The sequence below is a fragment of the Eurypyga helias genome, unplaced genomic scaffold, assembly GCF_000690775.1.
Source record: "Eurypyga helias isolate BGI_N326 unplaced genomic scaffold, ASM69077v1 scaffold10641, whole genome shotgun sequence".
Classification (NCBI taxonomy): domain Eukaryota; kingdom Metazoa; phylum Chordata; class Aves; order Eurypygiformes; family Eurypygidae; genus Eurypyga; species Eurypyga helias.
In genome coordinates, this window is record NW_010230389.1 from 4048 (window position 1) to 31874 (window position 27827).

At 40.4% G+C, this 27827-nt stretch overlaps 1 protein-coding gene across 1 annotated transcript; it reads left to right on the plus strand.

Annotated features, from left to right (window-relative positions):
- Positions 1-23266: 23266 nt before the first annotated feature.
- CDC42EP3 (CDC42 effector protein (Rho GTPase binding) 3) lies at positions 23267-24438 on the plus strand. Its single transcript, XM_010160726.1, has one exon. The coding sequence runs from the start codon at positions 23548-23550 to the stop codon at positions 24307-24309; it is 762 nt and encodes a 253-aa protein (XP_010159028.1). The 5' UTR covers positions 23267-23547; the 3' UTR covers positions 24310-24438.
- Positions 24439-27827: the final 3389 nt, after the last annotated feature.

Genomic DNA, 27827 nt, shown 5'->3' on the forward strand with positions numbered 1-27827 from the left:
CCCCCCCCTTTTTAAGGGGGGTAGGGCAGAGATAAGCCGTTTGCAGGCCATTAACAGGCTGAGCCTGCCTTGGAATAGCACATTTTAATACCTAAAGCTCTGAAAATGTGAAAGTGACAGTTGAATACTCAGACTAAATCGCATCTTGACCATAGTAGCTTTTTGGGTGAGACCTTTTTACTGAAATATAAGTTTAGCAAAAGTAATTTGAAATACTGTTATACTTCTCTGAAATTATGCAGGTTGTGCAATACCCTTAAAACTTGATGACTAATTATCTCATGAATGCCAGGGAGCCACATGAAGGGTTTCAACCCCCACTATGTGTGGGACAACAACATACAACTTAACTATGTAAATGTTGTATTAATGTTGTTTACTTACACTGAATAATAAAAGAAAGCTCACCAAGTCTGATACTCTGCTTTGATTTCTATCACGAAGGTCAACAGGGAACAGGTTAGATAAGAAATTAAATGGACTGATGCAGTGAGTTATTGTTCTGGGGCTCATACTGAATGAGCTAAGTGAACTTTTCTGTGGTTATCTGTAAACAGCAGCTGACCTTCTGTAGAGATACAAGTGCTGATGGCAAGCTGTGGTCACTGACACTAGGTATGGCTTGCTTAGCTCTGCAGACTTGTTGAGATGCATTTAGATGGTAATTGATTTCTTTTTTAAGTCATCTGTAGAGAACTTGCTAAAAATAAATACTTCTTCATGTCTGTGCTGGGATGGTCTATAATGTGGGGCTTTGTGTTGGGTTGGGTTTTTTTTTTTTGTTCTGTCTCTTTGAAATACCAGATGTTTCAAGTCTGGTTCTCACTGTTTTCCTGTAGAAACTTTATGTGTATCTGAATGTTTGTGTTGTGCCTTAAACAAAAGAAACAGGTGTTGAGTCTTAATTCTGAATGTGTGTTGTTGTTTGTTTGTTTTATGAGATTAGAAATTACCATAAAAATAGTAAATAAAAGCAAACTGTTAGTCAGTTTGTTGTTCCTCCCCCCTGTTTACTGTTAAACTGTACAGACTTTTAAAATAGTTAAATGAAGTAAACCCCAGCCCACAAAACTAAGGCCTGTTACGCTGGCAAAGCATCCCTAAGTTGGAATATGCTTGTTAAAAATGGCGTTACATACATAGATGCATACAAAAAGAGGATTGGATTGGTTTGGATTTCTGAGCTAAAGCTGAAGGTCCTGCTCCGATAGAGTCTTCTTTGGTGGTGCTGGGCAACATCGTAATGCAGGTGGTAAAGGAACCAAATAATGGTTGCACAAGTTGTATAATCTTGGGATTTCCTAACTTCTCATTCTTTGACTTTACAGCCCTAGTGTCCACACATGATCTTTCCAATTATGGGGTTCAGAATTCTCAGTGATACTCGGCTGTGAGGAAGATCAAAGGTACTTAACTACCACCATAGTCAGCATCTAGGAAGCATTTCTCCAAAGAGGCCGTGAAACTAGCTTTCTAGCTGGCAGAGCGCTCTGTCATGATCTTCACATGAAGAAACCCTGACACCTGTATGGGTATGAGTAATATTGTTTCAAATTGTCAGTAAGAAGCCAAGAAAAAGCAGGAAGGAGGTGGTAAACAAGACCTGAGGCTTGAATCTTTAGTGAAGAAGAGGCTGATGGATCTTGTTGTTTTGACAAACGCTTTCTCTGTTTCCCCAATTCTAGTAAAGCTCCTCGTTGACTTCTAAGCAGTTGGTTCTCTCAAGCTATACGATTGGGTCAGCTCCTGTGTAGTTGGCAGTTTCTGGTGTGGTTGGTTTTCTAGCGCTTGAGTGGTGCACTAGTACCAAGTGATGTGCAGGTACCTAATGCCAGGGTTGCTGGGCATTTTATTCCCAGGTTTACATTCTTTCCTTTTTGTTTATGTTTTCCCTTATTTAATTTATATTGTCATGAAGTGTATGACAGCATTAATGGATTCTTCTCATTGAGAAAGTTTTTACATTTTACAAAAATCAATACTTCAGTAATTTAGGACCAAACAAAAGATCCTTTTGATACCAGAAGATTTTTTTTTTTAATGTTCCTCTTCATTCTAATGCTTACTAAATCTAACCTTTTTAAACTGTATTAATCTATTGTGATCAAAAATGAGGTCCATTCTTTCAATTATGTGTATCTCCAGTTCTAGTAAAGCCTAAATTGTGTGCGTGTGCCTACATACATCTTTTTGATTACATTCTAAATAATTTCTAGAAATGTCTAACTTCAACCTTTTGCTCAGTTAATATGATTCAGTGTATGCTTTCATTTTGTTTGACTTTAACTCTGTTTATTCATGAGATTGGATATATTAGATCTGAAACTCGGGCAAAGATTTGTCCAAGAAGTGGTGGAGTTTGAGGTGAATGTTTTGTTTTGTTTTTTCTCTCCCCTGTCCTGTGCTCAAGAACCAAAAATATCCTGTCTTAAATGTGACAGACCACCACTAAAGAACATCATCTTGTTCAGGCACTTTTGCCGCTGCTTTTAATAATGAATTCTGTTGCGGAATGGTCATTGGTATTACTTTTCTGTCTTAATTTTTTGATTATTTGATAAACTGTCTTTTGGGAACTAAAGCATAGTTTCTGTTTGGTTAAAATTTATCCACAGGTAACAGTTAGGCCAATCTTCTCAACTTTCAGATTTCAAATGATAGCTTAATTTTAATTTTACAAACATCTTGTCAATTTGAAGCGTTAATGTGACTCATTCATTCTTGGAGAGTACATGTTTCTCTCATCATGAAGAATAAACCCAAAAGCATCTCTGACACCAAAAGCTGCATGTGCCACAGTGAGGGTGAAGTAAAAAGAAAAGGCAGGTTCTGCTTTCTGTAGCTTGATGTTAAGTCCAGCCGTATCATTTCTCCCCAGTGCTGTGGTCCTTGCAAAGGCACTTTTCTTTGGCTTTTGCATGACTTGTCTTTATTCATTTGTAGGATGGTATGTGGCTCTGTAGTTTTGGTTTTTCCTTCTTTTAAGGATGTGTGGCTCCTACAAATAATGTTAGGGGTTAGTCTGATTTAAGGAAGACTTGAACAGTAGGAGAGCTACATGGCTAGTGAAAGAGGGACAAGGAAAGAATAGTGCCATTGATTATCCTGTGTCAGATGCAGCTCACATGTTCCTGCTCCAAATACAAAAGATGACTGCTCTTCATCAAGTTTAAGCTGGTTCTTTGCTTGCTTGTGGCTCTCTAGCAGATAACCTTGGAAGAATAACCACAGTTGATAAGCTGCAGTGTATCTGGAGGTCTTTTCTGCTTGCATGTTTAAAATCCATCTGGGAAAATAGAGGTGAAGAATGGGGCAGTGTGTCTATGCACAGGCCATATATACAGCATATGGATTTCTAGTTTACTTCTGTCCAAACACTTGGAGTGGTGGAAAGATGAAATAGGAGGGAGGTGATGCTCACAACAGTACCATTCTGTTACAAAGTTAACAGTATTCCTTGCCCCAAAAGATGTGGCAACTGAAGAGCTGTCTTCTGTGAGATTTTGTCGTTGTCATTTTGTGTCTGCATAATAATATACCAGGTACCTGGCTTGTGATTAGGGCTCCTGATGCTACGACACGAATTTATAGCTATACATTGCTCAGTTTGGTCATCTTGTCTAGAAGTAAATGGTAGAATCTAGTCAGTTTGAAGAAAACCTTCAATGAAAATGTTGGAATGTTAGTGTTATATCTTCTCTAACTCGTTTCTTATTACTGATATGCAATTAGTGGTACAGAGAAGTCCTTCAGACTGAATAGAAAACCTACTGTTAGGAACAAGACAGTGGACTGAGCAGAGCAGTAATTTGTATGGCAGCTACTCTGTTCCTGTATGACCCTTCCGTACTTGCCTGGTGTGATTTTAGTGGGGAGAGAAGCTGTATTTCTTGTGTTTGGGTTTTTTTTGTTCTATATGCATCCTCAGTCATGATAAATACCCATCTCAGTGTCCAGAGTCTTTTAGATAAGATCCACTAAGGTCAACAACAAAGTCATTCATTTTATGGCAGAGTGGGCTGTACAGCTCCCTTAAAAATACATATTTCTAGTCCCAAAGAAGAAAAGTTACAATAGCAAGAGCCCATGTAGGTTAGGAATCTGTGGGAGTTCCTTAAGGAATTTGGGGACAAAAAAACCCCCACCTCTCCAAAGAAAAGCAATGAACAATCACATAGTTACTTCTCAGACAAAAATCTGAAAGCTGTCTGCTGCTTTTATTTCACTTTTAGTTGCAGTAGTTATTTTACCTTGAGACTACAAGGGTGCCTCTGCTTTGGCAGAGGAATATGCATTGCAAATAAGCTATTTTGTGGCATGGTTTGAGCTGGATTGCTGGGGTATGCTCTGACAACCTTCTAGGAGAAAGAGACAGGAGTAGCATCTAATGAAGCAGTAACAGAGAAGTTGGAAGCTTTTTGACACTGCCTTTGGTGAGAACTGTATATCCATTGAAATGTAAATCTCTCTCTATTCAAGTAATCTCTGAAAATGTGAAGATATAATCTACATAAACTTGAAGAATCTGTAAGGAAAGAAGCAGGTTTCAATGCCCAAGTGAGCAATCCAATGAAATTAGCGCCTATTCCTAAATTCCACCTGATTTTCCTGCATCAAGCTTCTTATATGTTTTTTTTCCTTTGCATCTGTGTGTAAGGGTCAGTCCCTTCCCCACATCCACTGTCCTCCATCTACTGGTTCTACATCCCTAATTCTTGTGCACAGGTTCTGTCCTTCCTCTGAGTTTGGGTTGATGGTATTCCTTCCTGAAAAAAGCTGAGTTGTTTGTGGGGAGAGCAATGTGACCAGGAGGAATGATGTGATGTCAATCATATCACCTCTCCTATGGTCAATCATATGACCTCTCCTATGACGAAAGGCTGCCAGAATTGGGCTTGTTCAGCCTGGAGAAGAGGAGGCTCCAAGGAGACCTCATTGCAGCTTTCCAGTATCTGAAGGGGGCCTACAAGGGTGCTGGGAGAGGACTTTCTACAAGAGCCTGTAGTGACAGGACAAGGGGTAATGGGTACAAATTGAAAGTGGGGAGGTTTAGATTAGATATCAGGAAGAAATTCTTCCGAGAGAGGGTGGTGAGGCACTGGAACAGGTTGCCCAGAGAAGCTGTGGATGCCCCATCCCTGGAAGTGTTCAAGGCCAGGCTGGATGAGGCTTTGAGCAACCTGGTCTAGTGGAAGGTGTCCCTGCCCATGGCAGGGGGGTTGGAACTAGATGGTCTTTAAGGTCCCTTCCAACCCAAACCATTCTATGATTCTATGATATGCTAATAGAGGGGTGATTTTGGAATACGTTAGCTGGTAGACACCTAAGCTACTGAATTACACGATTAAAACACCTTAAAATTGACCATCCTGGTAATTCACAGTGACAGGAAAAGACAGATAAGCAGGCACAAATTTGAATGCCAGGACTAGCTTTAAAAGTACCGAAGTGCCAGAACATTTTAGTGAAGCTGTGGGTTTTGATGGGTGGTGTGTGCATAGGAGCAAAGGGCATTACGGTGGAGCAGGGGAGTAGAAATAGAAAATCTTGTTTTGTCTCATTAGAGAAACAGTCTAACAACTTCTGTTAAAATTCTCCCACCTCCCAATAATTCTCCCAATAAGCAAACATATACAGATTGATGCAGATGAAGGACAGAAAAATGTTGGCTTGAGTGGCAAAGTCTGGTATTTATAAACAACTCCGAAAATGAGTTTCAAAAATGGAAGTTTCCAAGACATCTGAAGGGTAGGTGAACATGCTAAAAAGGCATCAGCTAACAAGCTGTGTGTATTCTCTCTGTAATGAGAGTGTGGTATCTGCGGAAGTAGGAGCAGCTGTCTGTGTGTGTGATCCTTGCCTGAAAGGGTACCAGATAATTTTTCAGGTGCTCTTTCAGTCCATCTGGTGAGGTAGCTGTCAGTAGTTACTGGGCTTTCTGAACTGCAGAGTTTGTACTTCTTGGGTTAATATTCTGAAGGTACAAATGCGATCCCAAAGTCAGGTTTTACAACATTAACTATATACAGGAGATGTGGTTGGAAATAAATTATAGATTATTGTCAAAATTCAAGAACTATCTCCATTTCTCTTGAGGAAAAATGAATGAAGCCACGTCTTTTTTTTTTTCCTTGTGCATTTCTTCAAAACTGAGTATCTAAAGTTGGACACTGGATTCTGCTTAATTATGGATTTAGGATACCTTTGTTAGAAATTTGTACTTGAAAATGTTTACTTTTCCTTGTTCACTTTGAATAGGCTAAGTTGCTGTGAAATGTGGGCCCTTCTGCTTGCACAGCATCAGGGGAGAAACAGCTTTTAAAGCTCACAGATCTCAAACTGTTCATGGCAATTTGACAGGAAAGAATTCATTCAGTTCTCCATCCAGGATTTGAAGTAGTGTCAAACATAGCTCTCTCCACACACCACACACACATTTTGTGCTGAAAGACAAGAACTTTCCAAACACAACAGTTGGGGTAAGAGCTCTATTTTGATAACTTCCAGGAGATTTGCCCTTTCAACCTTCATAATCATCTTGATGGTCAACTAAACATAAACCGTGGTCAAAAATATAGTATGGCTTTCCCTAGATAAAAATGCTTTCCAAAACATTTAATGAAGAGAAATGTCACATATTTAGGGAAAAATACTGTTCATATCTTGAATGATAAAAGCCAGGCTAGGCCATTGGGAACCTGTCTGTGACACGCTGTAGGCCCTTCCTGAATTGTTACCCAGTTCTGTGTCAGTATGACTCCTGGCTCTGCCCGAGTTGTCTGAATTAGACAATGAGCAGTTTTAGGGATTGGGGGGGAGGGGGGAGTTTGGGCATGTTTGGTTTCTTTTTCTTTTAAATAAAAATCCAGATATTAGAAAATCTACCACAAGCCTTGGTATATTGTTCTTGCTGTTACGAAAAGGTGTTTTCTTTATTGCTTTGCTTTGTTTAGCTTCACACTAGCAAACGTGATATAGCATCAGTCTTGTGGCTCTTCTGAAACCCTCGTTTAGTGGCATTCTCCTGGAATTGTGGCTACCAGGACTGGACATGGTGATGGCCAAATACAGACCAGGAGTTTAAGACCATGCATTGGCGATGCAGGTGAAAGATCCTTCTGCTGAGCAGAAAACCCACGTGAGTCCTAACGCCCATAGATTAAAAAATGCCACAACTTCTGTTTGTTGTGACATTACTCATTAGAAAGTACAAAGGGGGAGAAACTTCTATGAAATCGGGCATGTTACGCTGATGTCTAAGTCATGATTTATCTACTCTGAGGTCCCGTGACAGGAAAAAGAATATTCTTTCGGTATTGAGGGGATTACTGGGCAGAAGAGCTGTGTGTATTGAGTGATGTACAGAACTATCCTTCCATTGCAGATCTATCAGTTTTGTTATCTTGTCATCTGTTGAGTACAGCAAGAGTCCTGATTGTGCTCTGATGTGCAGTAGTTATAGCATCCAATAATTACACTGTTCTAATTACTGCTAACAGAGAGAGAGATACATGATGTGGATTCAGTGACTCAAAAAGTTAATCTTGGTTGTTTTTTAAGCTATCGTGTCCTATCGGTCAACTGTTTAAAGTGTTTCAACGTTTTTTTTCCTTCATTCTTGTTTTTTGCATTTAATATTGGAATATTCTAGCAAAACCAACAGAAATAGGAGTTCATTGTACTTCCTGGTGTGGGGCATTGTTGCTTTCCCAATGCAGCATGTGTACCAAGGTGTTTTTTGTATTGGTAAACTCTTTGCTGCGCTCTGCAGTTTGACCAAGGAGCAAGTGGCTATTTCCAGGTGCTTAGTAAATGACAGCCTTTCAGTGGAAAGCCCAAGAAGAATGTTTTGGTGTCTGGGGGGAAAAAAAAAAAAAAAATTTCTATAACTTCTTGCTCATCAGAAAGGTGAATAGCAAGAGGTACGAAGGGAGTTTAATTATTTATTAGGTGTAATCAAGTTCTGATACAGCACTTGGTTCGTCTTGTTGGATAACAAGTCACGGGGAACCTAACAGCCAAAATGCAAGGCAGATTAAGAGTCTCGCTGGATTTTTCAGGTATTCACAATATTTTTGGTTTTAAAATTGAGGTTTCACTTTAAAACTTAAAGCTCTTTCAGCCTGTGTTGGCTTTCACCCCGGGTGAAACGTCTGCCTTGTTTCAGACAGTCGGGAATACTCACTCAGGGAGGTGTAAACTTTCTCAATCAGCAGCCACTAACCTGGGATCCTGGTGACTTTTAAAATTTAACTGTTCTACTGCAGGCTGCTAATGTGTTGTATTTGGAGAGTTTTGGTTTACTGATGAGGTGCAGATTTTTTTCTTTTCATTGTTGTTTGGGCCTGCCTTCTCTTCCCATGCTAAATTGACTCTGCCCTCCCACTTTTGCTCTCTAAAGTGAATGGATTATGGTTTTATCAGGAATAGCAAGAATTTAACAGCAGTGTTTGGCAGGATTTTTATTTAAGAAAGTAGATATATCTAATCTGCATTGCTGTATGATAACCCATACTTAGTGCTCTGTGTTCTGAGAGATCTTAAACAAAACAACAAAATCCCATTTTCACCAAGGATGCGGCTTAACATCAGAAGCATAAGACTATAGCAATGGGGGTGTTGATGAACTATTTCTAACGTGGATCCTTGCAGCTGTTGGTGAATAATTTAACAATTTCTTCCAGTAAGGATTTTCCTTGGGCTCTGTTCTCAGACCCCAAGTATGCTGCCCCGCTGCTTCTGCAGCCAGGAGCATTCCTCTGGGGAATCCAGGTAGTGTCCGTGTACAGAGGGAAAGAAGGAATGCCAATTCGGCAATATCATCTTCCTTCTAGAAGCTACTGTACATGCCTTTTGCTGGGACTGCGTTTCAAAGTATTTTGGTTATGATTATTTCTATTCCTTCCCATGTGAGTTATATCCAAAGAGTCTGTGGAACAAGACCCTACATTATCTATTCATTTCTTCCTGTCCAGTACTGAAGAAGCAAGCTGAGATGTTTATGCCTTCCTCAGATGCAAATTTCCTCTTACATTTCTTCAGTGTGTTGCTTCCCTGTGTTACTACAGAGGCGCTCTCTGTTAAAAGAATGGACTTTTACAAGAGAAGAGAGTGCCACAATGTGCCTTAAATTAATGCAATCCCGATGCATTGTTACAATATTATATGAGAAAATTTTGTCTGGATATGGTTTGGATATGCACTCAGGGCAAAGAAATTGCCCTCCATTTCTGCTCCCCTTGCCTACACTAAGAATAATCAGGAATACCTGGCCACTTACTTCTGTGGTTTGTATTCTGACCATCTGTACATCGGTTTTGTTTTCTGAATAGGTGTGTAGGTTGGGATTTTTGTTTTGTTGGGGTGGTGGTTTGTTGTTTTTTTTTTTCATAGTTGTTCTGGTTTGTTTTTTTCTTGTGTTTGAGGAGAGGTTTTTCTGTCAGCACTGTAGGTGTCTGTCCTGAGCTCTACACTGTGTCATCTTAAGTTTCTGAAGGATGGTAAACCATGCTAAGCAACGTATCACTCCTCCCACGACTTGAATTCTGACTCCCTGGAGCTTGCAAGAGCCATTAGAAATTTGCTTTAAATAGCCTTCAGTGAAGGCAGAAGTTCATCTTATTTACCTAATCCTTTAATAAGTAGGTAAATGTGCCTTGTACACAGCAAAGTATGTCCCTGAATTATGTTTTTATTTGCCTGCCTACACCACACTGCCTTGCGTACCAGCTGTGTGAATTGGTACATGGACGACTTGCAGCATGTGGTAACAGCTTGTTCTTGGTCGAGGTGCATCCATGCCCAAAGGGATTGCTGCATCTAATTTCTGTGCTGTTAGAGTTGTATAAATAAGACCTGTGATGACCAAGCAGAGTTGTAACAGTCTAGCAGCAAGCATCACAGTGCAGCGCAAGGCCTTGGTAGAGATTTCAGAACTAACTTCTCTCAACTCTTGAAGTACTGGGTGCAACCTAGATAAAGTATAGGTTTGGTATGTTTAGCTGGTGTTGGTTTAGTCAGACCTAAATGTAACTTTTGCCATATGCAACTGATTGTTTCTCCTACCTATCCCCCCATACTCTGCATCAGATGAGGGGCAACATGTCTGACATGTCCAGGAGGCAAGCTGAGGCATTCCTAAAAAGCCAGGTTGTTGTTAAAATCGGGTTGACCTGGCTGTCGGACACCTCGTGTAGGTCCCCTCGATATCCTGGGTGTGGAGTGCCACTGCTGATCAGACTTAATTCTGTGGATAGTGGTTTTGTCAATGGGTTATATATTTACTGGTCAACTTCAGGAAAATCTCCCTTGTTGGAAGCAGCAGTAGGAACACAAGGACTGGTGCTGAGGAGCAAGTTTAGCAGTTAGTTGGCTTCTGTAAAGGGGAGTGAAAAGGACCTGCAAAAGCAGGGCTCTTCTCCCTCCCTCCTACTTTAGAAGGAGAGTTGACTCATCCCTACTTGGCCTGTGGGGACTGCAGAGAGGTGCAGCTGGGTGTTGACATACCTGAAGTCTAGCCTAGTTTCTGTTGCAATATCTGATTAATTCTGGGGGTTTCATTAATGTGGGTTTTGGAACAAATTAAATGTGACCAAGGTACCAACAAGGATCTGAAATTTGTTTTCTACTGAAGAACTCTTTATACAAATGAACACCAATTTGCATAATTAAGCACACGCTTCAGGCAGGCTACCCAATAGAATTGAAAACAGAAACAAAAATTGCTTCTTGTAGTGCCTTTCTTAGAAGGTGACAATCACTGAGATCCAGCTCGTGCTGTGGTTTGTGTGTTCTTTTACAGCTTTTCTGGGGAAGTGGTAGTTGTTTTACAGCAGTCCCAGTTTGCTGTGATGCTCTTCCAAAGGGCCAAGGATCTTATATTTCCTCAGAGACTTAAACAGCAACTGGACATACCCCCCACACACCCCCCAAGGATTTACAGTGTTTCAAGGTGTGTGAGAGGGTTTGTCCTGATAGGAGAACTCATCATAAAAGTTGTAACTTGCTTCTCTCAACAAGGGCGAGTTATATTTGGTTGAGTATGGTATTGCGCCACTGTTTGTCAGTGGCATTTTATGCCAGGCTTTAAATAGGATACTCTGCAAGGAGTTTGTTTTCTGGTAGTCTGTAATCCTTTCAGGCTAGCTAACATTAACGAGCGGCAGCATTACTGTGGCTGCTTTTCTTTTGATCGTGCACAGCCCTAGTCAGGAAATGGGTGAGGAGCATGAGTCATGATTACATTACCCTAATGTGACTGCCTACTAGAAGTTTTCTTTTTGCCGCCAATACATAAAAACAAAATGTCCATTTTGGAGCACTTTGAAATACTGACCTTTAAACAGAGAGATTTATGTTCCCTTGCAGTCTCAAGGCAAAGTTCTGAGCAGGAACCCCTGCAGAGTGTAGAGAGAACACAAACGTCCACAAAATGCTTTTCCAGAAAGCTGCAGAGGACAGGACTTGACTTGCAGTACATTAGGTCTGTTCGGGTTCATTGGATACAGCGTGTTTCCCTGACCCATTTAATTATTCTGTCGGGTTGCCTGTGCATGCAAGCTCGAGGTCCAGCCTTCTCTGTGTGCAGATGCTGTCATCTCACTCATCATTTGGTTTAAGCTGTGTTTTAGAACTGTACTTATCCTTTGAAATATGGCTGCAGTAATGGAATGTTAGGTGCTGAGTATACTGGCTGAGGTAAAACCCCAAGTGTTGAGAAGGTAGCTTTAGTGGGATTTGAGATGGCAGTATTTCAGATAGTTTAATTAAATACGTACGGTTTAGACTTTGAAAGAAATATCAGCTGCTAATCGGTAAACTAGCTTTAGCACTGAACTGCCACTGTGCCACTCTGAATATCCAGGCAGTACAACTCCATGCAAGTGCAGAGTATATTAATTTTTTTCAAATTAAACTGTTTAAGTCTGCCTGGTTTTAAGAGCAGTATGTGAAATATGACTGTTGGCACAGAGAGTGAATGCACTCTGATACTACTTGATACATTCTAGAAAAAAAGAAGTCTGATCTTTTTAGTACAAGCAACTCAAGTTCATAGAACTGAGCGTCTGTTGCAAAAAGATTTCAGGAGGAAGTGGGGACCCCTGCTCTGCTGTCCGGGGTGGCCCTATCAGCTGGAGCATGTCACAGGTGTTGCTGACATGCTGCAGAGCAGGGCCAGAATATGACATGTCTTTCAGTTGTCACATACTCCTCCAGACTGTTACCTCTGCTCAAACAGTGCGTTCAAATAGTGGAGTTGTTTTGTTAGGAGTATAGTTGAAACTCACAGCAAAGATGCAATTTATATATGAAACAGAAGGAAGAAAAATGAGAGTGATGAAACAGTTCCTATAGTTGCATTAACAATCTACTTTGAATTGCATCTAGATAACAAAATTTTAGAAGTCCTACTTACTCCATGATTTTATCCTCATTCTTTAAAGAGGGTATCAGTTGCACCAAATACGTTCAGTGAGGATTTTTGTAATCTGTTGAAGAATCTTTCTTCCATCTACCCCAACCCCATGCCCTTTGATCTCATCCTGATGACCATTCAACTCTGATGGAAGCAGAATTGCAGCAGAGCAGAAGATTCATCCTTTTTCTGTGTAATAGAACAAGTCCTGTGCAAATTTATATTTTTCTGTAGCGTTGTACCCCTACCTCACTGTTAGCCTTTGCATACAGAGGGCTCTCTGGCCTTCAAGTTAGTTTTAAACCTAGTTTGTCAGCCACTTCAAGACGGTAAATATTTCCGGTGAAATGCTTTGAGAATTGAATAACAGGACAACTGGTGATTAGAATATGTCTGTGTCACTTGTGTTTCGAGGAGATGATAAAGAATATTTGACTTAGATGAAGGGTATTGAGAATTGGAGGTGAGGAGTTCAGGGTAGGGGGATTTTCTTGAGTGGAATGCTTGTATTTTAAATTGCCTATTGTCAGGAGCTACCAGTTAAGGAAATGTTAAACTGGTGATCTTTTAAAAAATAATAAAAAATAATTAAATAAAAATTAATACTAAGCTTTAATTATAGCTGGGGAAACTTCATTTCAACGTGACAACTACTTTGGGAACACTAAGGCAGAAGCTAGAGGAGCTGCCAAACTATTTTTGCATCAGAAGTGAATAAAATCTGGATGTAATTCCATGGATAATTTTTCTTGCAAGAAGAGTTGCTTAAGAATTGCCCACCCCTTCGGCCAGAACTCCATGGGCTCTGAGGGATGTTTCATAAAGGCAGCAAGTATTCAAGTAACATGTTGCAGCTGAAAGTAGCAGTCTCACTCCTACCTTTGTGATCTTATACCCTTTCCTTAGTTGGTTTTCACCCAGTTTGGTGTGTTGAACTGGCTTATAAGGAGTCTTGTGTGTGCAGATGGTAAGGGGGAAGGGGAGAGTGCCTTTCTGACAGCAACAGTTACTTGGGCTTGAACTCTCTCGAAGCATTGCCATCAGTCACCCTACAGCTGTTGGTAAGCTTTTACTGTAAACTAAGTAAGTGGGGAGAATCACTGCTGTGACCCATTTGCAGTGTGGCTTGTAGGTCTGCCTGCCCATGGAGGGTGCAAGGAACTGCAGTGCAGAACTGGGAACAAACAGCAAGGATTGAGGAATACAGACTGGAAAGCTTTTAAACCAGCTTTGAGAGCAGAGCTGGGTTGAGGAACTACACCTTCTGTGTCAAAAGAGAAAAGCCATCTATGCTAGCCTGCTCAATTACAAAGGGTGTGGATTTGTAATCCACTTAAACTGATGCGAGTGCTGGCTGACATCAAAAGGGGCAGCCCTGCCTGCCTCAGTCCACCTCTTCCCAAGCTCTTCCTTATGGCAATACCAGCACTTACATGAACATGCCTTGAGCTGTGTCAGGGAGATGCTTTGGCTAAAAACTGTTCCATTCTTCTCCCTCAGCAGATGAGATTTCAACCAGAGCAGTTAACCAACCTTTTAGGTGGCACGTGGGCTCAGGTTATAGTTTTGGGTATTTTTGTCCCATTTCTCAATGGTTTTCCTTTGGCCTAAGAGAACTGATGCAGAGGTTTTTATGCCTCTCTGTTTTGTGGCTTATGAGTTTATGGTCCCCAGCTGTTTACTCATCTGGTCTGCTGGCGTTGTAGGAGGAAATGTGTGACTGCTTCAGTGCGCAGTGTGTCTGACACAGCATAACCTCACCTTCACTGGCTGTGTGTGAGCTAAGGTGCTAGGCTTTGTACTGACATGTACCCATGCCTAAATCTGCATGGTCTTGCACTCAAAGCCAGTGGTAAAACTGAACTATATGGTATTAAATCTACATGTATGAATGTACTAGCCAACAAAGCTAAGAAGAAGGTAATAGAGAGGCCTGTTTCAGTACATCGAGCTGAACAACAAAATACTGAGCTCATTAAGTGCCTGTCTCTGGGGAAGAGAAGGAATAAGGTTTTTATTAATCTAGAAAAGATGCTAACTTTTCAAAGTTGAAAGGAAACTGGGACCGCAACCTGTTGGAAGGTGGAAAAAAAAAAATTGCGTGATGCGAGGGAAAAAAAAAGAGGAATTATTTAAGACCTTCTAATGAGTGGTCAAAAGCACAATTACAGAAACAGACTCTACAAGGCACTTGACTTAGTATTGCATCAGAGACAAATTTTTTAAACATTAGTCCTCTGCAGTGTCAACAAAGCCCATATGTCGAGGTTTAACTCCGGCTAGCAAAATATCATGAAGCCACTCTCACAAATCCCCCTCCCTTCCTCCAGTGGAGGGGACAAATTGGAGGAAAAAGAAATAAGGAAGCTCGTAAAATTGAGATAAGAACTGTGTACTAATTAAACCTAAATTAATATATACAAGTACTACTAATAATAAATAATTAAAACAATAAAGAATAAAACATATGATAGAGTATGATACAATTACTCACCACCCACCAACCAATCACAGAATCATAGAATGTTTTGGGTTGGAAGGGACTTTAAAGATCATCTAGTTCCAACCACATCCAGCCTGGCCCTGAAGACACCTGGGGATGGGGCATCCACAGCTTCTCTGGGCAACCTGTTCCAGTGCCTCACCACCCTCTCCAGGAAGAACTTCTTCCTGATATCTAACCTAAACCTCCTCACTTTCAATTTAAACCCGTTACCCCTTGTCCTGTCACTAAAGGCCCTTGTAAAAAGTTCCCCCTCCAGCTTTCTGCTCTCAATACGTTCTCTGCCCAGCTTGTCCTTATGATTGGGATTGCCCTGACCCATGTGCATGACCTTGCACTTGGACTGGTTGAACTTCATGCAGCTGGCACAAGCCCACCTCTCCAGCCTGCCCAGGTCCCTCTGGGTGGCATCCCTTCACTCGAGTGTGTCAACCGTACCACACAGCTTGGTGTCACCAGCAAACTTGCTGAGGGTGCACTCAATGCCATCATCCATGTCACTAACAAGGATGTTAAACAGCGCCGTGCCCAATTCTGATCCCTGTGGGATGCCGCTTGTCACTGGTTTCCACTCTTGGTGCAGAGTGCAACATTCCAGCCAATGCCTTATCCATCGAGTGATCCACCCATCAAATCCATGCCTCTTCAATTTAGAGACAAGGATATCATATGGGACAGTGTCAAATGCACAACAGGTGTTAAATAGTAGGAGTCAGACCCAGAGAGCCCGAGAGCCGCAGCCCGAGAGCGATCACAGGCCGAGGGCTGGAGCCCGAGTGCTGCCGCGGCAGATTCCGAACGAACCCTCTCAGCGATAGCAGCCCAGGAAACCTAAACAAACCCACCAACTCCCTCACAAACTGGCCAGCACAGGAGTTAGCGAAGCAGCTAACGCCGGATCAGGGTGAGGATCAGCAGGCGTACGGGGGTGATCCAGATATAGTCAGGGAGGAAGAGTAATGGCGACCGGGCCCCTTCCTCCCCTCTGCCCCGAGCATGATGTACTGTGGCATGAAATACCTCTTTGGCCAGTTTCTGTCAGATGCCTGAACTCTATGTCCCAGCACGCTCTGTAGCGAGACCGCGAGAGCTGGGAATGCAGCTGCAGTGTCAGAAGCGGAGAAAAGACCTTGAAACTGGTGCAGGCATTCCTCAGTGCCAGCTAGGAACTTACCAGTGCTGCTTCCTGCATCCAGGAACAGCTTCCTAGCAGCCACGGTAAAGAGATTTAACCCTTTCCTGGCTGAATCCAGCCCACCATATTAAAAACATTTAGAGTAAATGTCAGAAAAAAGTCATAATCAGTGATGTATTTCTGTTGAAATAATGCAGAGATCTTTTTATACGTTGGGCTGGATAGTATTTTTATGATCAGCCTGCAAATACATGTAAAACTGTTGTGGTACCAATTTGAAGGTGATGATGTTTGAGGAAGTATATTGATAAGGCAGATGGAGAAGTCTCAACTGATTTATTGATTGACAGCTTGAGCACATACAAATAATATGTTTTCTGTTTCTGAGGTCTTGCCTTGCTTTTTATCGTAAAGAATGTAAATTCAGCTTATTTGCTGGAGAGCAATTGCTTGGAGAGCTCTGGTTTTTGTGCTGTGGGTTTTTTTGGGGGTGGGGTTTTTTTTGGTGGTGTTTGTTGTTGTTTTTTTTTTCCCCCCTAAAAAATAGTCTTACTGGACAAAGTGTAATATGAGCACCAGCACTGGCTATGCTGGCCAAATTTGTTGATTAAATTAATATATTTTATATGCAGCCTAAAAAAATAGATCATGTAAATACAGGAAAAATTCCTGTTGTAAGATGGTGAGGATTAATGCAAAAATATGATCTTGTTTATAAACAAGGCAGCAATGATGGGAAGAAAGAAGTGATTTTTATCTTTATATATGTTGTTAGGGAGAATGATATCGAAATGTTGTCACTAATTCTGATCTGCTTTGAAAACGATGTTGGAAAATTGGAGCGGGTTCAAAGGAGAGAGAGATATATTTGAAGGCTTAGAATTACTCCCCCACCATCAGCATATGAGGAATTCCCCCTGTTCACTTCGATCAAAAAGGATGACTGAGAAACAACTTGGTTGGTATTCAAGTACCTTAACAGGGATGAAGGTTACTGGTTAATAAAGGGCCTTTGTAATCTCTCAGACTGATACAGAACAGAATAATAACAGGAGACTGGGGCCAATTGCTCACATTAGACAGCAGCCCCAATTTAGCTTCAGCAGCTCCTTCCTGCTGTGCTGGTACAGCTGTTTGAAGGATACAATGGTCTGTGAAAAAGGTTCCCACCCCAACAAGGTTGACTTCCCTTATTTCTTTTTCTTACAAGCTAAAATGAAAACTCTTGAATAGGTGAAATACCTCATTCATTTCAATATAATGCACAGGTATTTTAATGCTTTGAAGTTGAAGGTATTCCCTGGTTAATATGATTTATTGCAGCTTGATCTAATTGAAAGAATATTATGCAGGGAAAGGTGGCAAAATTTAAAGAAGCTAGCAAATAAAAATTATTTCAGGAAGTTGTTTTTTCTTTGTTTGTGAAGTTGGTTTTGAGGGGAGGGGAGGGAGAAGAGAAGGGTGCTGGAGAAACAAAAGGTACCTGGAGGAAAAGACCTGTATGCAATTAACACTTCTTTGATTTACATGGGGAAAAAGCTTTTACAGCAAGGGAGATGAAAAGGTATCCTTACAATCTTTCTTACATTTCCCTTTCCCTTTCAAAGATGACTGATAATTAATTCTTCCTTTGCCTTTTTTTTACAAATTTATTTCTTTCCAGCTAGCGTATAGCTGAAGTTTTCCAAGCCTTCCTTGTAATTCATGAATATATCTGTATTATGCAGAGTATTCACATTTCCTTACTTGCCCCCCTGAGCAAACAATTGTTTCAAGAATTCAAGTTGCTTTGAGTAGCAGTACCTGGAGTATTTAGCCACTATTAATCTGGAAAGATATATCAGGTGGAACTCTGCAGGGCTATCTTCTATCTCTGTTACTACACAATATTTTCATAAATAATTTGAATGTATGCTTATTACATCTGCAGATGAAGCTAAACCCATGTGCTGTAGAGGCCAAGATTAAAATTCAAAGTGTATCCTGACCATTAGAAGTGTTTGAAATGAATAGAATGTGATGCCGTAAGTACAGATGCTTTGCTACAGGGGCATAGTCAAGTACAAGAGGTAGAATAACTGGCTAAACAACAGTTCCTCACTAAAGGAGCTGGATTTTTAGTGGACCACAAACTAAACATAAGCCAACAATGTTGTGATGCTGAAAGAAAAATGCAGACACTATTAAGAGAGAAATTGAGACCTCCGCTTGAATGTTGTGTTTGCTTTTGGGCATATTTAAAGAAAGACTTCAGCTGAAGGGAGGAAGACCAGCAAAGGAGGCTGGGGAGAAGCTATCTGAGCTCCACAGAACGTGACCTGTGTTGAAAGATTGAACTATTTGTGTTGTTTATTCTGGAAAAGAGAGGACTGAAAGGAGGTATAGAATGTGTAAAAATAATGAACTGTATTCATCAGGGCCCAGATTGGAGCAGGGTGTATCTACTCTGATGTCTAGCCTCTGTGAAGTAAATTAATGTGAGCAGGCTACCCCTGTAGGGAATTTTAAGAGGAGGGTGGACAAACATCTCCCAGGACTAGCAGGAGGCAACTGGATCTTTTGAGACAAATGGAGAAGTGAACTGCATCATAGGATCCCTTCTTGACCTGTGTTTCTGGAGCTGTGGGAAAGATTGGGGATTTCCTTCGTTTTCTAAAAAGTTTATGTGGCAATGGGATAAAATAAATTAGATTTGATCTAGGAAAGTAGGTTGAGTGCAGTTTGAGAAAATTAGCTGAAGTGTGATTAGCCTGATTTGGTTTTATGAAGTAATTAAATCTGTAGCTTTAATCAGAAAGGTGCGAATTGTTTGATGGAGGGAGAAACAAAGGGGCAAGGACTCCTAATCTGATCAGGGAAGTTTACTTTAATATAGATAAATTCAAAGGCTGGGCGTCTTAGAAACAAGGTAATTTAAGATGAACATTCTGGAGGGAGAAGCATTGCCACTTGATTTGGTTAAAGCTACTCAGAAGGTGTGGCTCTAAGCAGAGGTCACTGGTGGCCTGCTGTAGAGGCAGACAGACTTGTGGCCCCTCATCTTCAGAGGCTGCCGGTTGATATGGACGCCTGTCCACAGGAACGTGAGAGGTAAGCTATATGGTGCATCATCCGCTGCTTTTCTTGTACCTGAAGACTTGGTTATACTGGCAGTTTGTTTTACCTGCGTTCAGGAATTGTGACTACACGAGTTCAAGCCCCTATTACAAAAATAATAAAAACATGCTTTGCAGTGATATTGTTTCAGGCATAGTGAAAGTACCAGCATTGACAGTGACATGCTTGACAGTCTGTGGTGCTGAAATCTACTGGTAGCTAAAACCTAAAATGAACCCCTAAAACCTATTTCTTCTATGCTTGCAGGTACTTCGTTGTGTAGAAAAGTTGCAACAACTTACTGTGCAGTTCTTATCTGACTCTTGCTGTGTTGCTGTATTCCGGGGTGGATATTGAAATAATGTATAGACTGTTTTTTCCTAGTGTTCTCTCTCAATAACATAATTCAGTGTAATTTTAAATGATCTTTGGAAATGGTTTCTCTAAAGTTCACATGCCAATGGTGCGTAAGGCAACCCTCGCACTGGGTTCTCCTGTAGAAAGCCCGTAGGCTTCCCAAAGTGCACACTTGCTTCTGGTCCTGCTCTATGGAAATAGGGTTTTCTCCTATCATTTCTTTGCCTAGGATGCGGCATAAGGATTCTCCTGGTCTTTGTACACCCAAAAAAATTTTGCACCTTGACCCTTACTTGTCTCTGGCTTTGTAAGCTTAGCTGTTGAGATATTTGCTGATAGTCTGTCCTTTTAAAACTGACTGGAATAAACTGAGGCGTCCATGGAGAACTGAGCTGTGTGGAAGTAATGATGGCTGAGTAGACAGAAGGTTCGCACGGCAGATTGAAAAGCGCCTCTGAAAAATATTAGCCTTTGTTATCAAGCAAAACACTTACATGAGAGCGTGAAGTGATAGGAATGGAAATGAACAAGTGTTACAGCCAAACTAAAACTTTAATTTTCACCGGGCTGAAGTTTCTCTGGCTTGGCTTCTGCTTGGATGTTAGGAGGGGGCTATCACTTCAACTGGAAGAAAAATCCTTTCATGGTTTTTTTTTTTTTCCTCTTAAATTAAGGTCTTTGTAGGCTGGCAGTCTGGGAGTGTGGACTTCTTGTTGTGCCTTTTGGTCTGATAATTTCTCATTCGGCTTTCCAGCTTGGCTAGATATTCGCTTAGTTACTGAGTTTAAATTAGGCAAAACAAAGGCTGTTAGCAGCAAGATAAAAGCAGTTCATATTTTAAGACAAGGTGTACTTTATTGTGTGGCCTGGTATAGAGATTGGAGTGTGTTCTGTGCCTTCTCTTTGCCCATGTGTACTGGTGATCTCATTAAATCTTGCGAATGCAGGGGGTATGTAAGGCTCTTGTGAAAATTTTGTGGACTCATTTTTTAGTTTTGTAGGCATTGAGCTGGAGGCTTAGGGTCATTAAACCTTCCTTCATTTGCCAAATGAAGACTTTTATTTTTCTTTCTAAAAGAACTACTTTAAAAAACAATGAAAAAACCCATCCAAACCCAAAGAAAACCCTGCCCACCACATGTTGTATATTGATACAGGTTCTTCCTTATTTAATTGTAAATTAAATATGAGTCACAACAGTATTTTAGGGTAAGTGAATATTTCCACATTTATGATATATTTTAGCTGTTCAAGGTAGTTTAAAATCTGTACGCCTTTGGGCAGTAGTTGACAAAGAGGATAGGTATGCAGAAAGAAAGTACAGTTGCTTTGAAACCTATGCTCCACTGAGGAGGGAACCCTTATCTTTCATTTATAAGGTCTAATTTGCAAATTTTTCAGTAGAGTGGCAAGTGAAACGTACAGCAAGGGTAGCCTTTGTTTTCAGCAGAGCAAACCGTGCTTGCAGTAAGCACTTAATTGTGAATGTTCTTCTTTTCCAATGTAAAGCCTCTTGCGCTGGCCAAATGGAAGGCAAGGCCTTCACAAATACAGGGACATGTGTATGGACAGGGATTATAATTCCTGGCACCAGTATCTCTTGCAGCATCCTCTGAGGTAGTGCGGTTTTACACTGCCCCTTGCTGGGGCTCTGTCGTAGTGCAAGAACTAAAGGAGATTTGGATGCCCCAAAGTTTGCTCTATTTTGGGTTTTTGCATTTCCCCCCCTCTACTAACCCCGAGCTATGAGCTGAAAAAAACACAGTGCTCTTCTTGCGTGTCAACATCGATTATTTACATAAAATGTTATTTTACACTTGATTTTAGTATTTCTTGATGTTCAAATGTTAAATCATGACCTTCAGGTTTCTTTGAAATCTTGTGGAGTTTGGTGATAATGGTCTTCCAATAATCATCTCTTCAGAGCTGATGACATTTTGTTTAGCTAAATGGGTTGCTTGGGTAGAATGATAATAGAGGTTATTATTAGAATTATAATAAATAATTCAATGCAGTGAATTTTTCAGCTTAAAACAGACAGGTAGCTGAGTTGACTAATCAGTTCCATTGCCTTGGGGTATGGCACAAGTAGAGATCTTATTTAGGATTTACTTCTATATCTTATGGTACTGACATGGAGTTAAGTTGGTGAAATTTTGGTATGTAATGTGAATCTCCTACTATTCTGTAGATCCTAATGAATTACCATTTTGCTGTGCAGAAGGAAGCCTTGAAGTGCTTTTAACTGATGCAATCAAATATATTTTCAAAATTTAGCTTAAAAGTATAAAATGTCTTTATAATTTATATAACATTGGGATCAGTTTATAGTTTTTGGGGGAGGGCTTTTCAGTGATACCTGAAGTGCAGTAGATATCTGGTGGGAATCAAAAACCCCCAAAATATTAACCTGGCTAGATTCCCAGTTACCTTTGTGATGCACAGTTAGGTACCCTACTGTAGGAACTAATTACTCAGGTTAAAGGATTTGTGATTCTTAAAACTTTGTATTATATGGCTATTCAGCCAGACTGTCAAGAAGCATTTAAAACTGGTGAGTCGTACTGGGCTTAATCTGAAGGAAAATATCTGCTGGGGCATGGACAAAAGGCAGCAAAAGTAGCCCTTGCTTTACAGGCAGCTTCCCTTCCCTTCTTGCATAGAACGATCTTTATGTGCAAAAACTGCAAGCTCCTTTATGGAGTGAGGGTGGTGATGGACAGCGTGAGGGATTTGGGGCAGAGTAGTCTGCTGAGGAGGAGTGACCTGTGATGCTCTGGTGATCCATGGGCTGAGTAATGGAAAGTACAAAGATGTCCAGGAGAAAAATGCATTCTTATTCTGAGACTGCTTGAGAGTCAGGAACTGGTGCCGTAAGGGAGAAATACACCATTAAAGCATTACTGAAGAGTGTTTCTCCATAACTTGTTGACGCAATAGCCTTTTAGCTCTTGCGGAGTGCTTTATCGGGCTTTTCAGAGACCACATTCCAATAGGAAGACTTGGTTTGCAAACACTGTCTCATTTGGATGCACAGGGTAACTCTGAGTCACTGTGCTGCGTTGTCATGGTCTACATAATTCACAAGCTACAGTCTATAACTGATTGCTGTGAAGAATTCCTGTAGTCTGAAGATTACAGTCGCAAGAATCAGTCTCCTAAAACAACTGCATTTGGATGTTTCTAACTAATTGTAAAGACCTGGACTAGCACTTTTTTCAAGTACCTAAACCTATCCTTTTAAATGGGCACATTTATCAGAAATGTTACTGGTGGCAGTTTATGAGAGTTCCAGCACTAGATGGGGTTATCTGCAGTCTTCTAATCCGAAGTGGTCTATTCCATTTCCAAAAAGGTTTCCTTTATGACTTTGTCGATCTTCCTGGGTCTACCAAAAGCTTAATGTTGTTGAATATTATAAATGTGTTTCTGCCTGTGCTCAAAGGCCAGCATTTTGAATGCCAGAATAAGGAGAAGAAAGATTGAGATAGTGATATTTATCAAATGAATTGTGCTCAGCAACCGTGTCTAAGAAACTTTGACTTCAAAAAAAGCTATGAAGTCAGAGAAAGGTTAGCTAGTCCTTGTTAAGCTAAACTCTTTTATCTTGACTAATGAAGGGAAGCAACAACATAAAGCTAATCTCCAGGCTGGAACTGTCAGTATCGTTTCTTTTTTTTTTTTTGTAAATACAAGACTGAATGAACCATGAAAAATAAATTAATAACCTGATTTTGTATCCCATGCAGGTTTTTTTTCAAGTTCTGGAAGTAACAAGGCATTTGGTTGCTAGCTGACGTGAAACTTGTGCTCCAGCTTGGGAAGACGTGCAGTGGGAGACATTCACCTTCACACACCCCACAGTTCTCTGCTTTAGAAGAAGGGGACTTCGTGTGCAAGAGTGGTTCAAGATGAAAATGTAATGTTGATAATGCTGAAGGTCTCCTGAGGATAACTGACTTCGTAAGAGGCTTTTCCCTCCTCTCCCCTTCCCCTTTTTTTTTTTTTTAATAACTTCCTCTGTCGCAAACTACAAGCAAGATGCCAGCCAAGACACCCATCTACTTAAAAGCTGCTAACAATAAGAAAGGGAAGAAATTCAAACTAAGAGATATCTTGTCTCCTGATATGATTAGCCCACCACTTGGAGATTTTCGTCACACCATACACATTGGAAAAGAGGGACAACATGATGTGTTTGGAGACATCTCCTTTTTGCAGGGCAACTATGAACTATTGCCTGGAAATGAAGGAGAAACCAGAGTTAGCCAGTCTGGTGGCCACAATGAATTCTTAAGGGCAAACAGCACATCTGAATCCATGTTTACAGAAACTCCATCACCAGTGCTCAAAAATGCTATTTCCCTTCCTGCCATTGGGGGTTCTCAAGCCCTTACATTGCCCTTATTGTCACCAGTGACATTTAATTCAAAGCAAGAATCTATCAGGTCATCAAGAAATTCTAGGCTTAGCTGTGAGCCAGTAATAGAAGAAAAATTGCAGGAGAAAAGTAAACAGACGGAGGATGGAGAAACATACAAAGATGACATATGGAAGCAAAATGGTGGTTCTTCGAATTTTACTAACGGTAGAGACAGTCACTCATCCAGCTTTTCTGAACGATGCACTGATTGGCAAACAGTTGGTTTATTTGATGACAGTCGACTTTCATGTGAACTAACCAAGACAAAGTCAGAAGAATCCCTTTCAGATCTTGCAGGCTCTCTTCTCTCATTACAACTTGACTTGGGACCTTCACTTTTGGATGAGGTCCTCAATGTAATGGACAAGAAAAAATGTTAGAACTGGTACTCCCTTGCTTCTTTAAGTGATTCACTTAAACAAAAAAACAACAAAAAAAAAATAGTTCAAAAGCAGAGACACTTAAAAATAGCTGTATTTGCAGTTGTTTGACGGGTTTTCTAAAAATATTCTTAAAATACTATTTTTTTACCTATTGTTTTTCATGATTTTTATTACACTAAATTCTCATAGCAGGAAGGTAAATTTTAATAACCGTTTTCAGCAAATATAAAATGTTTTTAAGTACCAGTATTAATGATCAGAAACTTAAGAAATGGAGTTTGAGGATGATACTGATTATGACATTTGGTTAGTTCACTTCTACGGGCTCCTGAGTATATGAGAGACATTTGGTTAGTTCATGGGCTCCTGAATATATGAGAATGTTTAAGTGTCAGAAAGGAGACTGATATTAATTATTCACTTCTATAAATTATTACAGCATCACTTTACATGTAGGCCTCTTTCTACAACCTTGTGTTTGAGGATTTGACCGTGTTTTTCTTAATTTTCCATTTCTGTTACACCTTCACTGTAACTACTTTCTCGGTCTTATACTACCACTCTGTATTCACACATGAACAGTTGGAAGGCTTTTTCAGCTTGAACACCTGGTCCAGAGCCTCAGCTGCTTTAAATGAGTATGCACAAATTTACACAACTTGAGGCTTGGGCCTGACATTGTAGATGGAATGCTATGTTGTAAACAGATGACACACGCAAGATATTATGGTTAAATTATTTTAAAAGTTGAAATATATTTTCGTGTGTGTGCATATTGGCTTTCTCTACTGCAGAGCCTACACAAACAGTATCAGCAAAATAGTCGCTTGGCATTATTGGTGCTCTTCTAAAAATTGTGTATTTGTGTGTTTGAAAAGAAATATGTATTGATACTCGCTTTTTTCTTCATTTATTGCCACACATGCTTAAACTTGCAACCGATTATTTTGATTTTTGAAGAAGGCACTGGTTATTCACAATGCTTGTGATGTGTGCTGCAACAGCCAGTGTTTTGGGAAATGTGGATCCTTTAATACAGTACCTACATGGATTGCATAGATATCTTGTGCAATACAATAAACAAGACTTTAAATTGCTATGGCTTTGTGATTCAGTGCATAGCCTTACCAAAATACAAAGTTTTGTTTTCTGTTGTAATGAAACACAGGTAGTAGAGTTGCAGAAATACGGAACTAAGGGACAGATCAGTTCTACTATCTTAATTCAGTTGACTTCTCCAATTTGCTTTACTTCCTGAGATTTTGAAGGCAGACTCCAAGCAGGTGAGGCCCCCTGGGATATACACTGATTATAAGTAACTGGAGACAAGAGAGTAATACTTTGGTTGTAGTGAAGTTAATGGCAAAGTTCCAGCACATTTCACTGAAGTCTTTAGGTAAAATCCTGGCACGGTTCCTCATTAGATAACCACATTTATCTGTATCGTCCTATCAGAACATGTTAAGTCATGGATGATTTAATATGTATTACATTTATCCTTAAAATTTCTAGGGAGTCAGTGCCAACTAATTCCATTCCTTCAGTGTGATTTAGGAACACAGTCATTACCCCTGTTTGCAGTTAAGCATTTAGATTATTGTGCATTAATGAGACATGCAGCTCCAGTCTCCCATATTACACATGCAAATGAGGAACTGAGATGTAAAATGGCCAAGAACTGTGGTTATTTTCAAGATAATGCTTGATTCCCTTCAACTTTATATTTGGAGTGTATAAGCCTGAATCAAATTTCCAGTGCATTCATGGTCCAAGAAGAACAGTGGTTCTGTGACTGTAGTGCTTTTTGTATGTTAGACAGTAGTTTCAAGGCTCTGCATGGCCACGTGTTTCTTATGGGACCTGCGGGTTTAGAACCTAAACTTTTTTTAGGCTAAAACTTCATTGGAGAAATCTGTCAGTCATAGGCGTAGGGGAAGTTTGGGTGAAATGGGGAATTAGACATTTGCTGTGTAGACCAACTTCAAATACAATAATTAGAACATTAAAAGTATTTTCTGAATGAAAAGTCATTATCTTGCAGGACTTCTCAAGTAAGTATTCTCTAGAAAGCAGAAATGGATTCTTACAGTAGCTATTGCAATTGTGTTACTTTTGCTCTGTTAAGTTTCACACTTTTCTCCTGTCTTAGCCTGCTGAAAAATGTCTGACTATTGCAGGAGGTTTGGGTTTGTATTATCCTTCCTATGTGATTTTTCTCTTCTAAATTTATAAATCCATAGGTCTTGCCATGAAGTGCTGGTGGTCTGAATTAAAATTATAATAGTTCGTTACAGGCAAAAAACTGTGTTGTGAAGGAGAACCTTTGCTCATGTAAAGAACAGGACTTTTACACTGGCAAAGTAGATCTCATCTTTCTTCAAAGCTTTTTTGTTACTTCCCTCAGAAGCTGGATCCCTGAACTGTTCAGATTGGCTCAGTCTTACATGTAAAGAAGATGCAAAGCTGAAACGTGCTCGGCTTCTGTTCTGACATGGTCTGTAAAATACTGCTTTGTGTAATCTGATCTGGCATCTCAGCTGTCACAATACAGCTTGTCAGATCAAAACCTTGAATTTCTGGTTTGTGAGAAGTTCTGCCTGCCTGAAGCCTTGATAAAATTTGTAACAGAAATTAGACTTTCCAAGAGGGAGTTAGGCAGTAATTTCCTCAAAACGAAGAATCTGCTGCAAGTTGGCCTTGGAAAAGAGGACTGGAGGGAGTTGGCTTGGGTGTCACATCAGTTTTTCTGTGGCCACGAAAAAGTATGCTAACTGTACAGCTGCCCAGAAAGGTCCACAGATGCTTCGCAACTCTCCCAGTATGCCAGAAGACACTTCCCCATCTCTCCTACTAACTGAAGTACAGTGAGGACCTAAAGATGTAATCTAAATGTGCCACAGAAAGAAGCAGAAGCCATAAAGCATGTGCTTGGTTCCTGCATGAATGTTTGCTAAATTCCTCGTCTGTACAATCTTACAAGCTAGACTGTGCACAATACAATATAAAAACATACCAGAAAGTCCAATAATCATTCAGTTCCAGAACCTTTGAAGCCCTGGTCCCAGTTCCCCTGCCACCCTAACTGGAGCAATCAAAATTGTCCTGAGGATGTCAGTGGGAGATAAAGAGCGGGTCAAATGCTGGGAAGTGCACAACCCTGCACCAGTCTCTGTGTCTTTCTAAGGATCAAATCCAGTGCCTTAGAGGATTAGAGGACACTGAAAAAGCAAAACAAACCTCCAAGCTGTATTACAATTCAAGGGTAGAAAACCACCTGACAAGGAGGTACCAGAAACCGTAAGACAGGGGTCTGACGCAAACACAGTTTGTCCAAATAGCTTCTTTAGAAAGTCCCTTATATAGGTGCATCAAGTAACTAATGAATTTCACAACAACCTTTCTTTTCTTCCCCACAATGACAAAGCTACATTATGTTGATTAAAAATTGCTCATCATGGACAAACTTGAATATACTGAAGGTGTCAATAGGTGGATAAACGAGGGGAAGGCAGTGG

What these genes read in the sequence shown, in the direction of transcription:
- CDC42EP3 (XM_010160726.1), top strand. Translation starts at nt 23,548, where the DNA reads ATGCCAGCCAAGACACCCATCTACTTAAAAGCTGCTAACAATAAGAAA.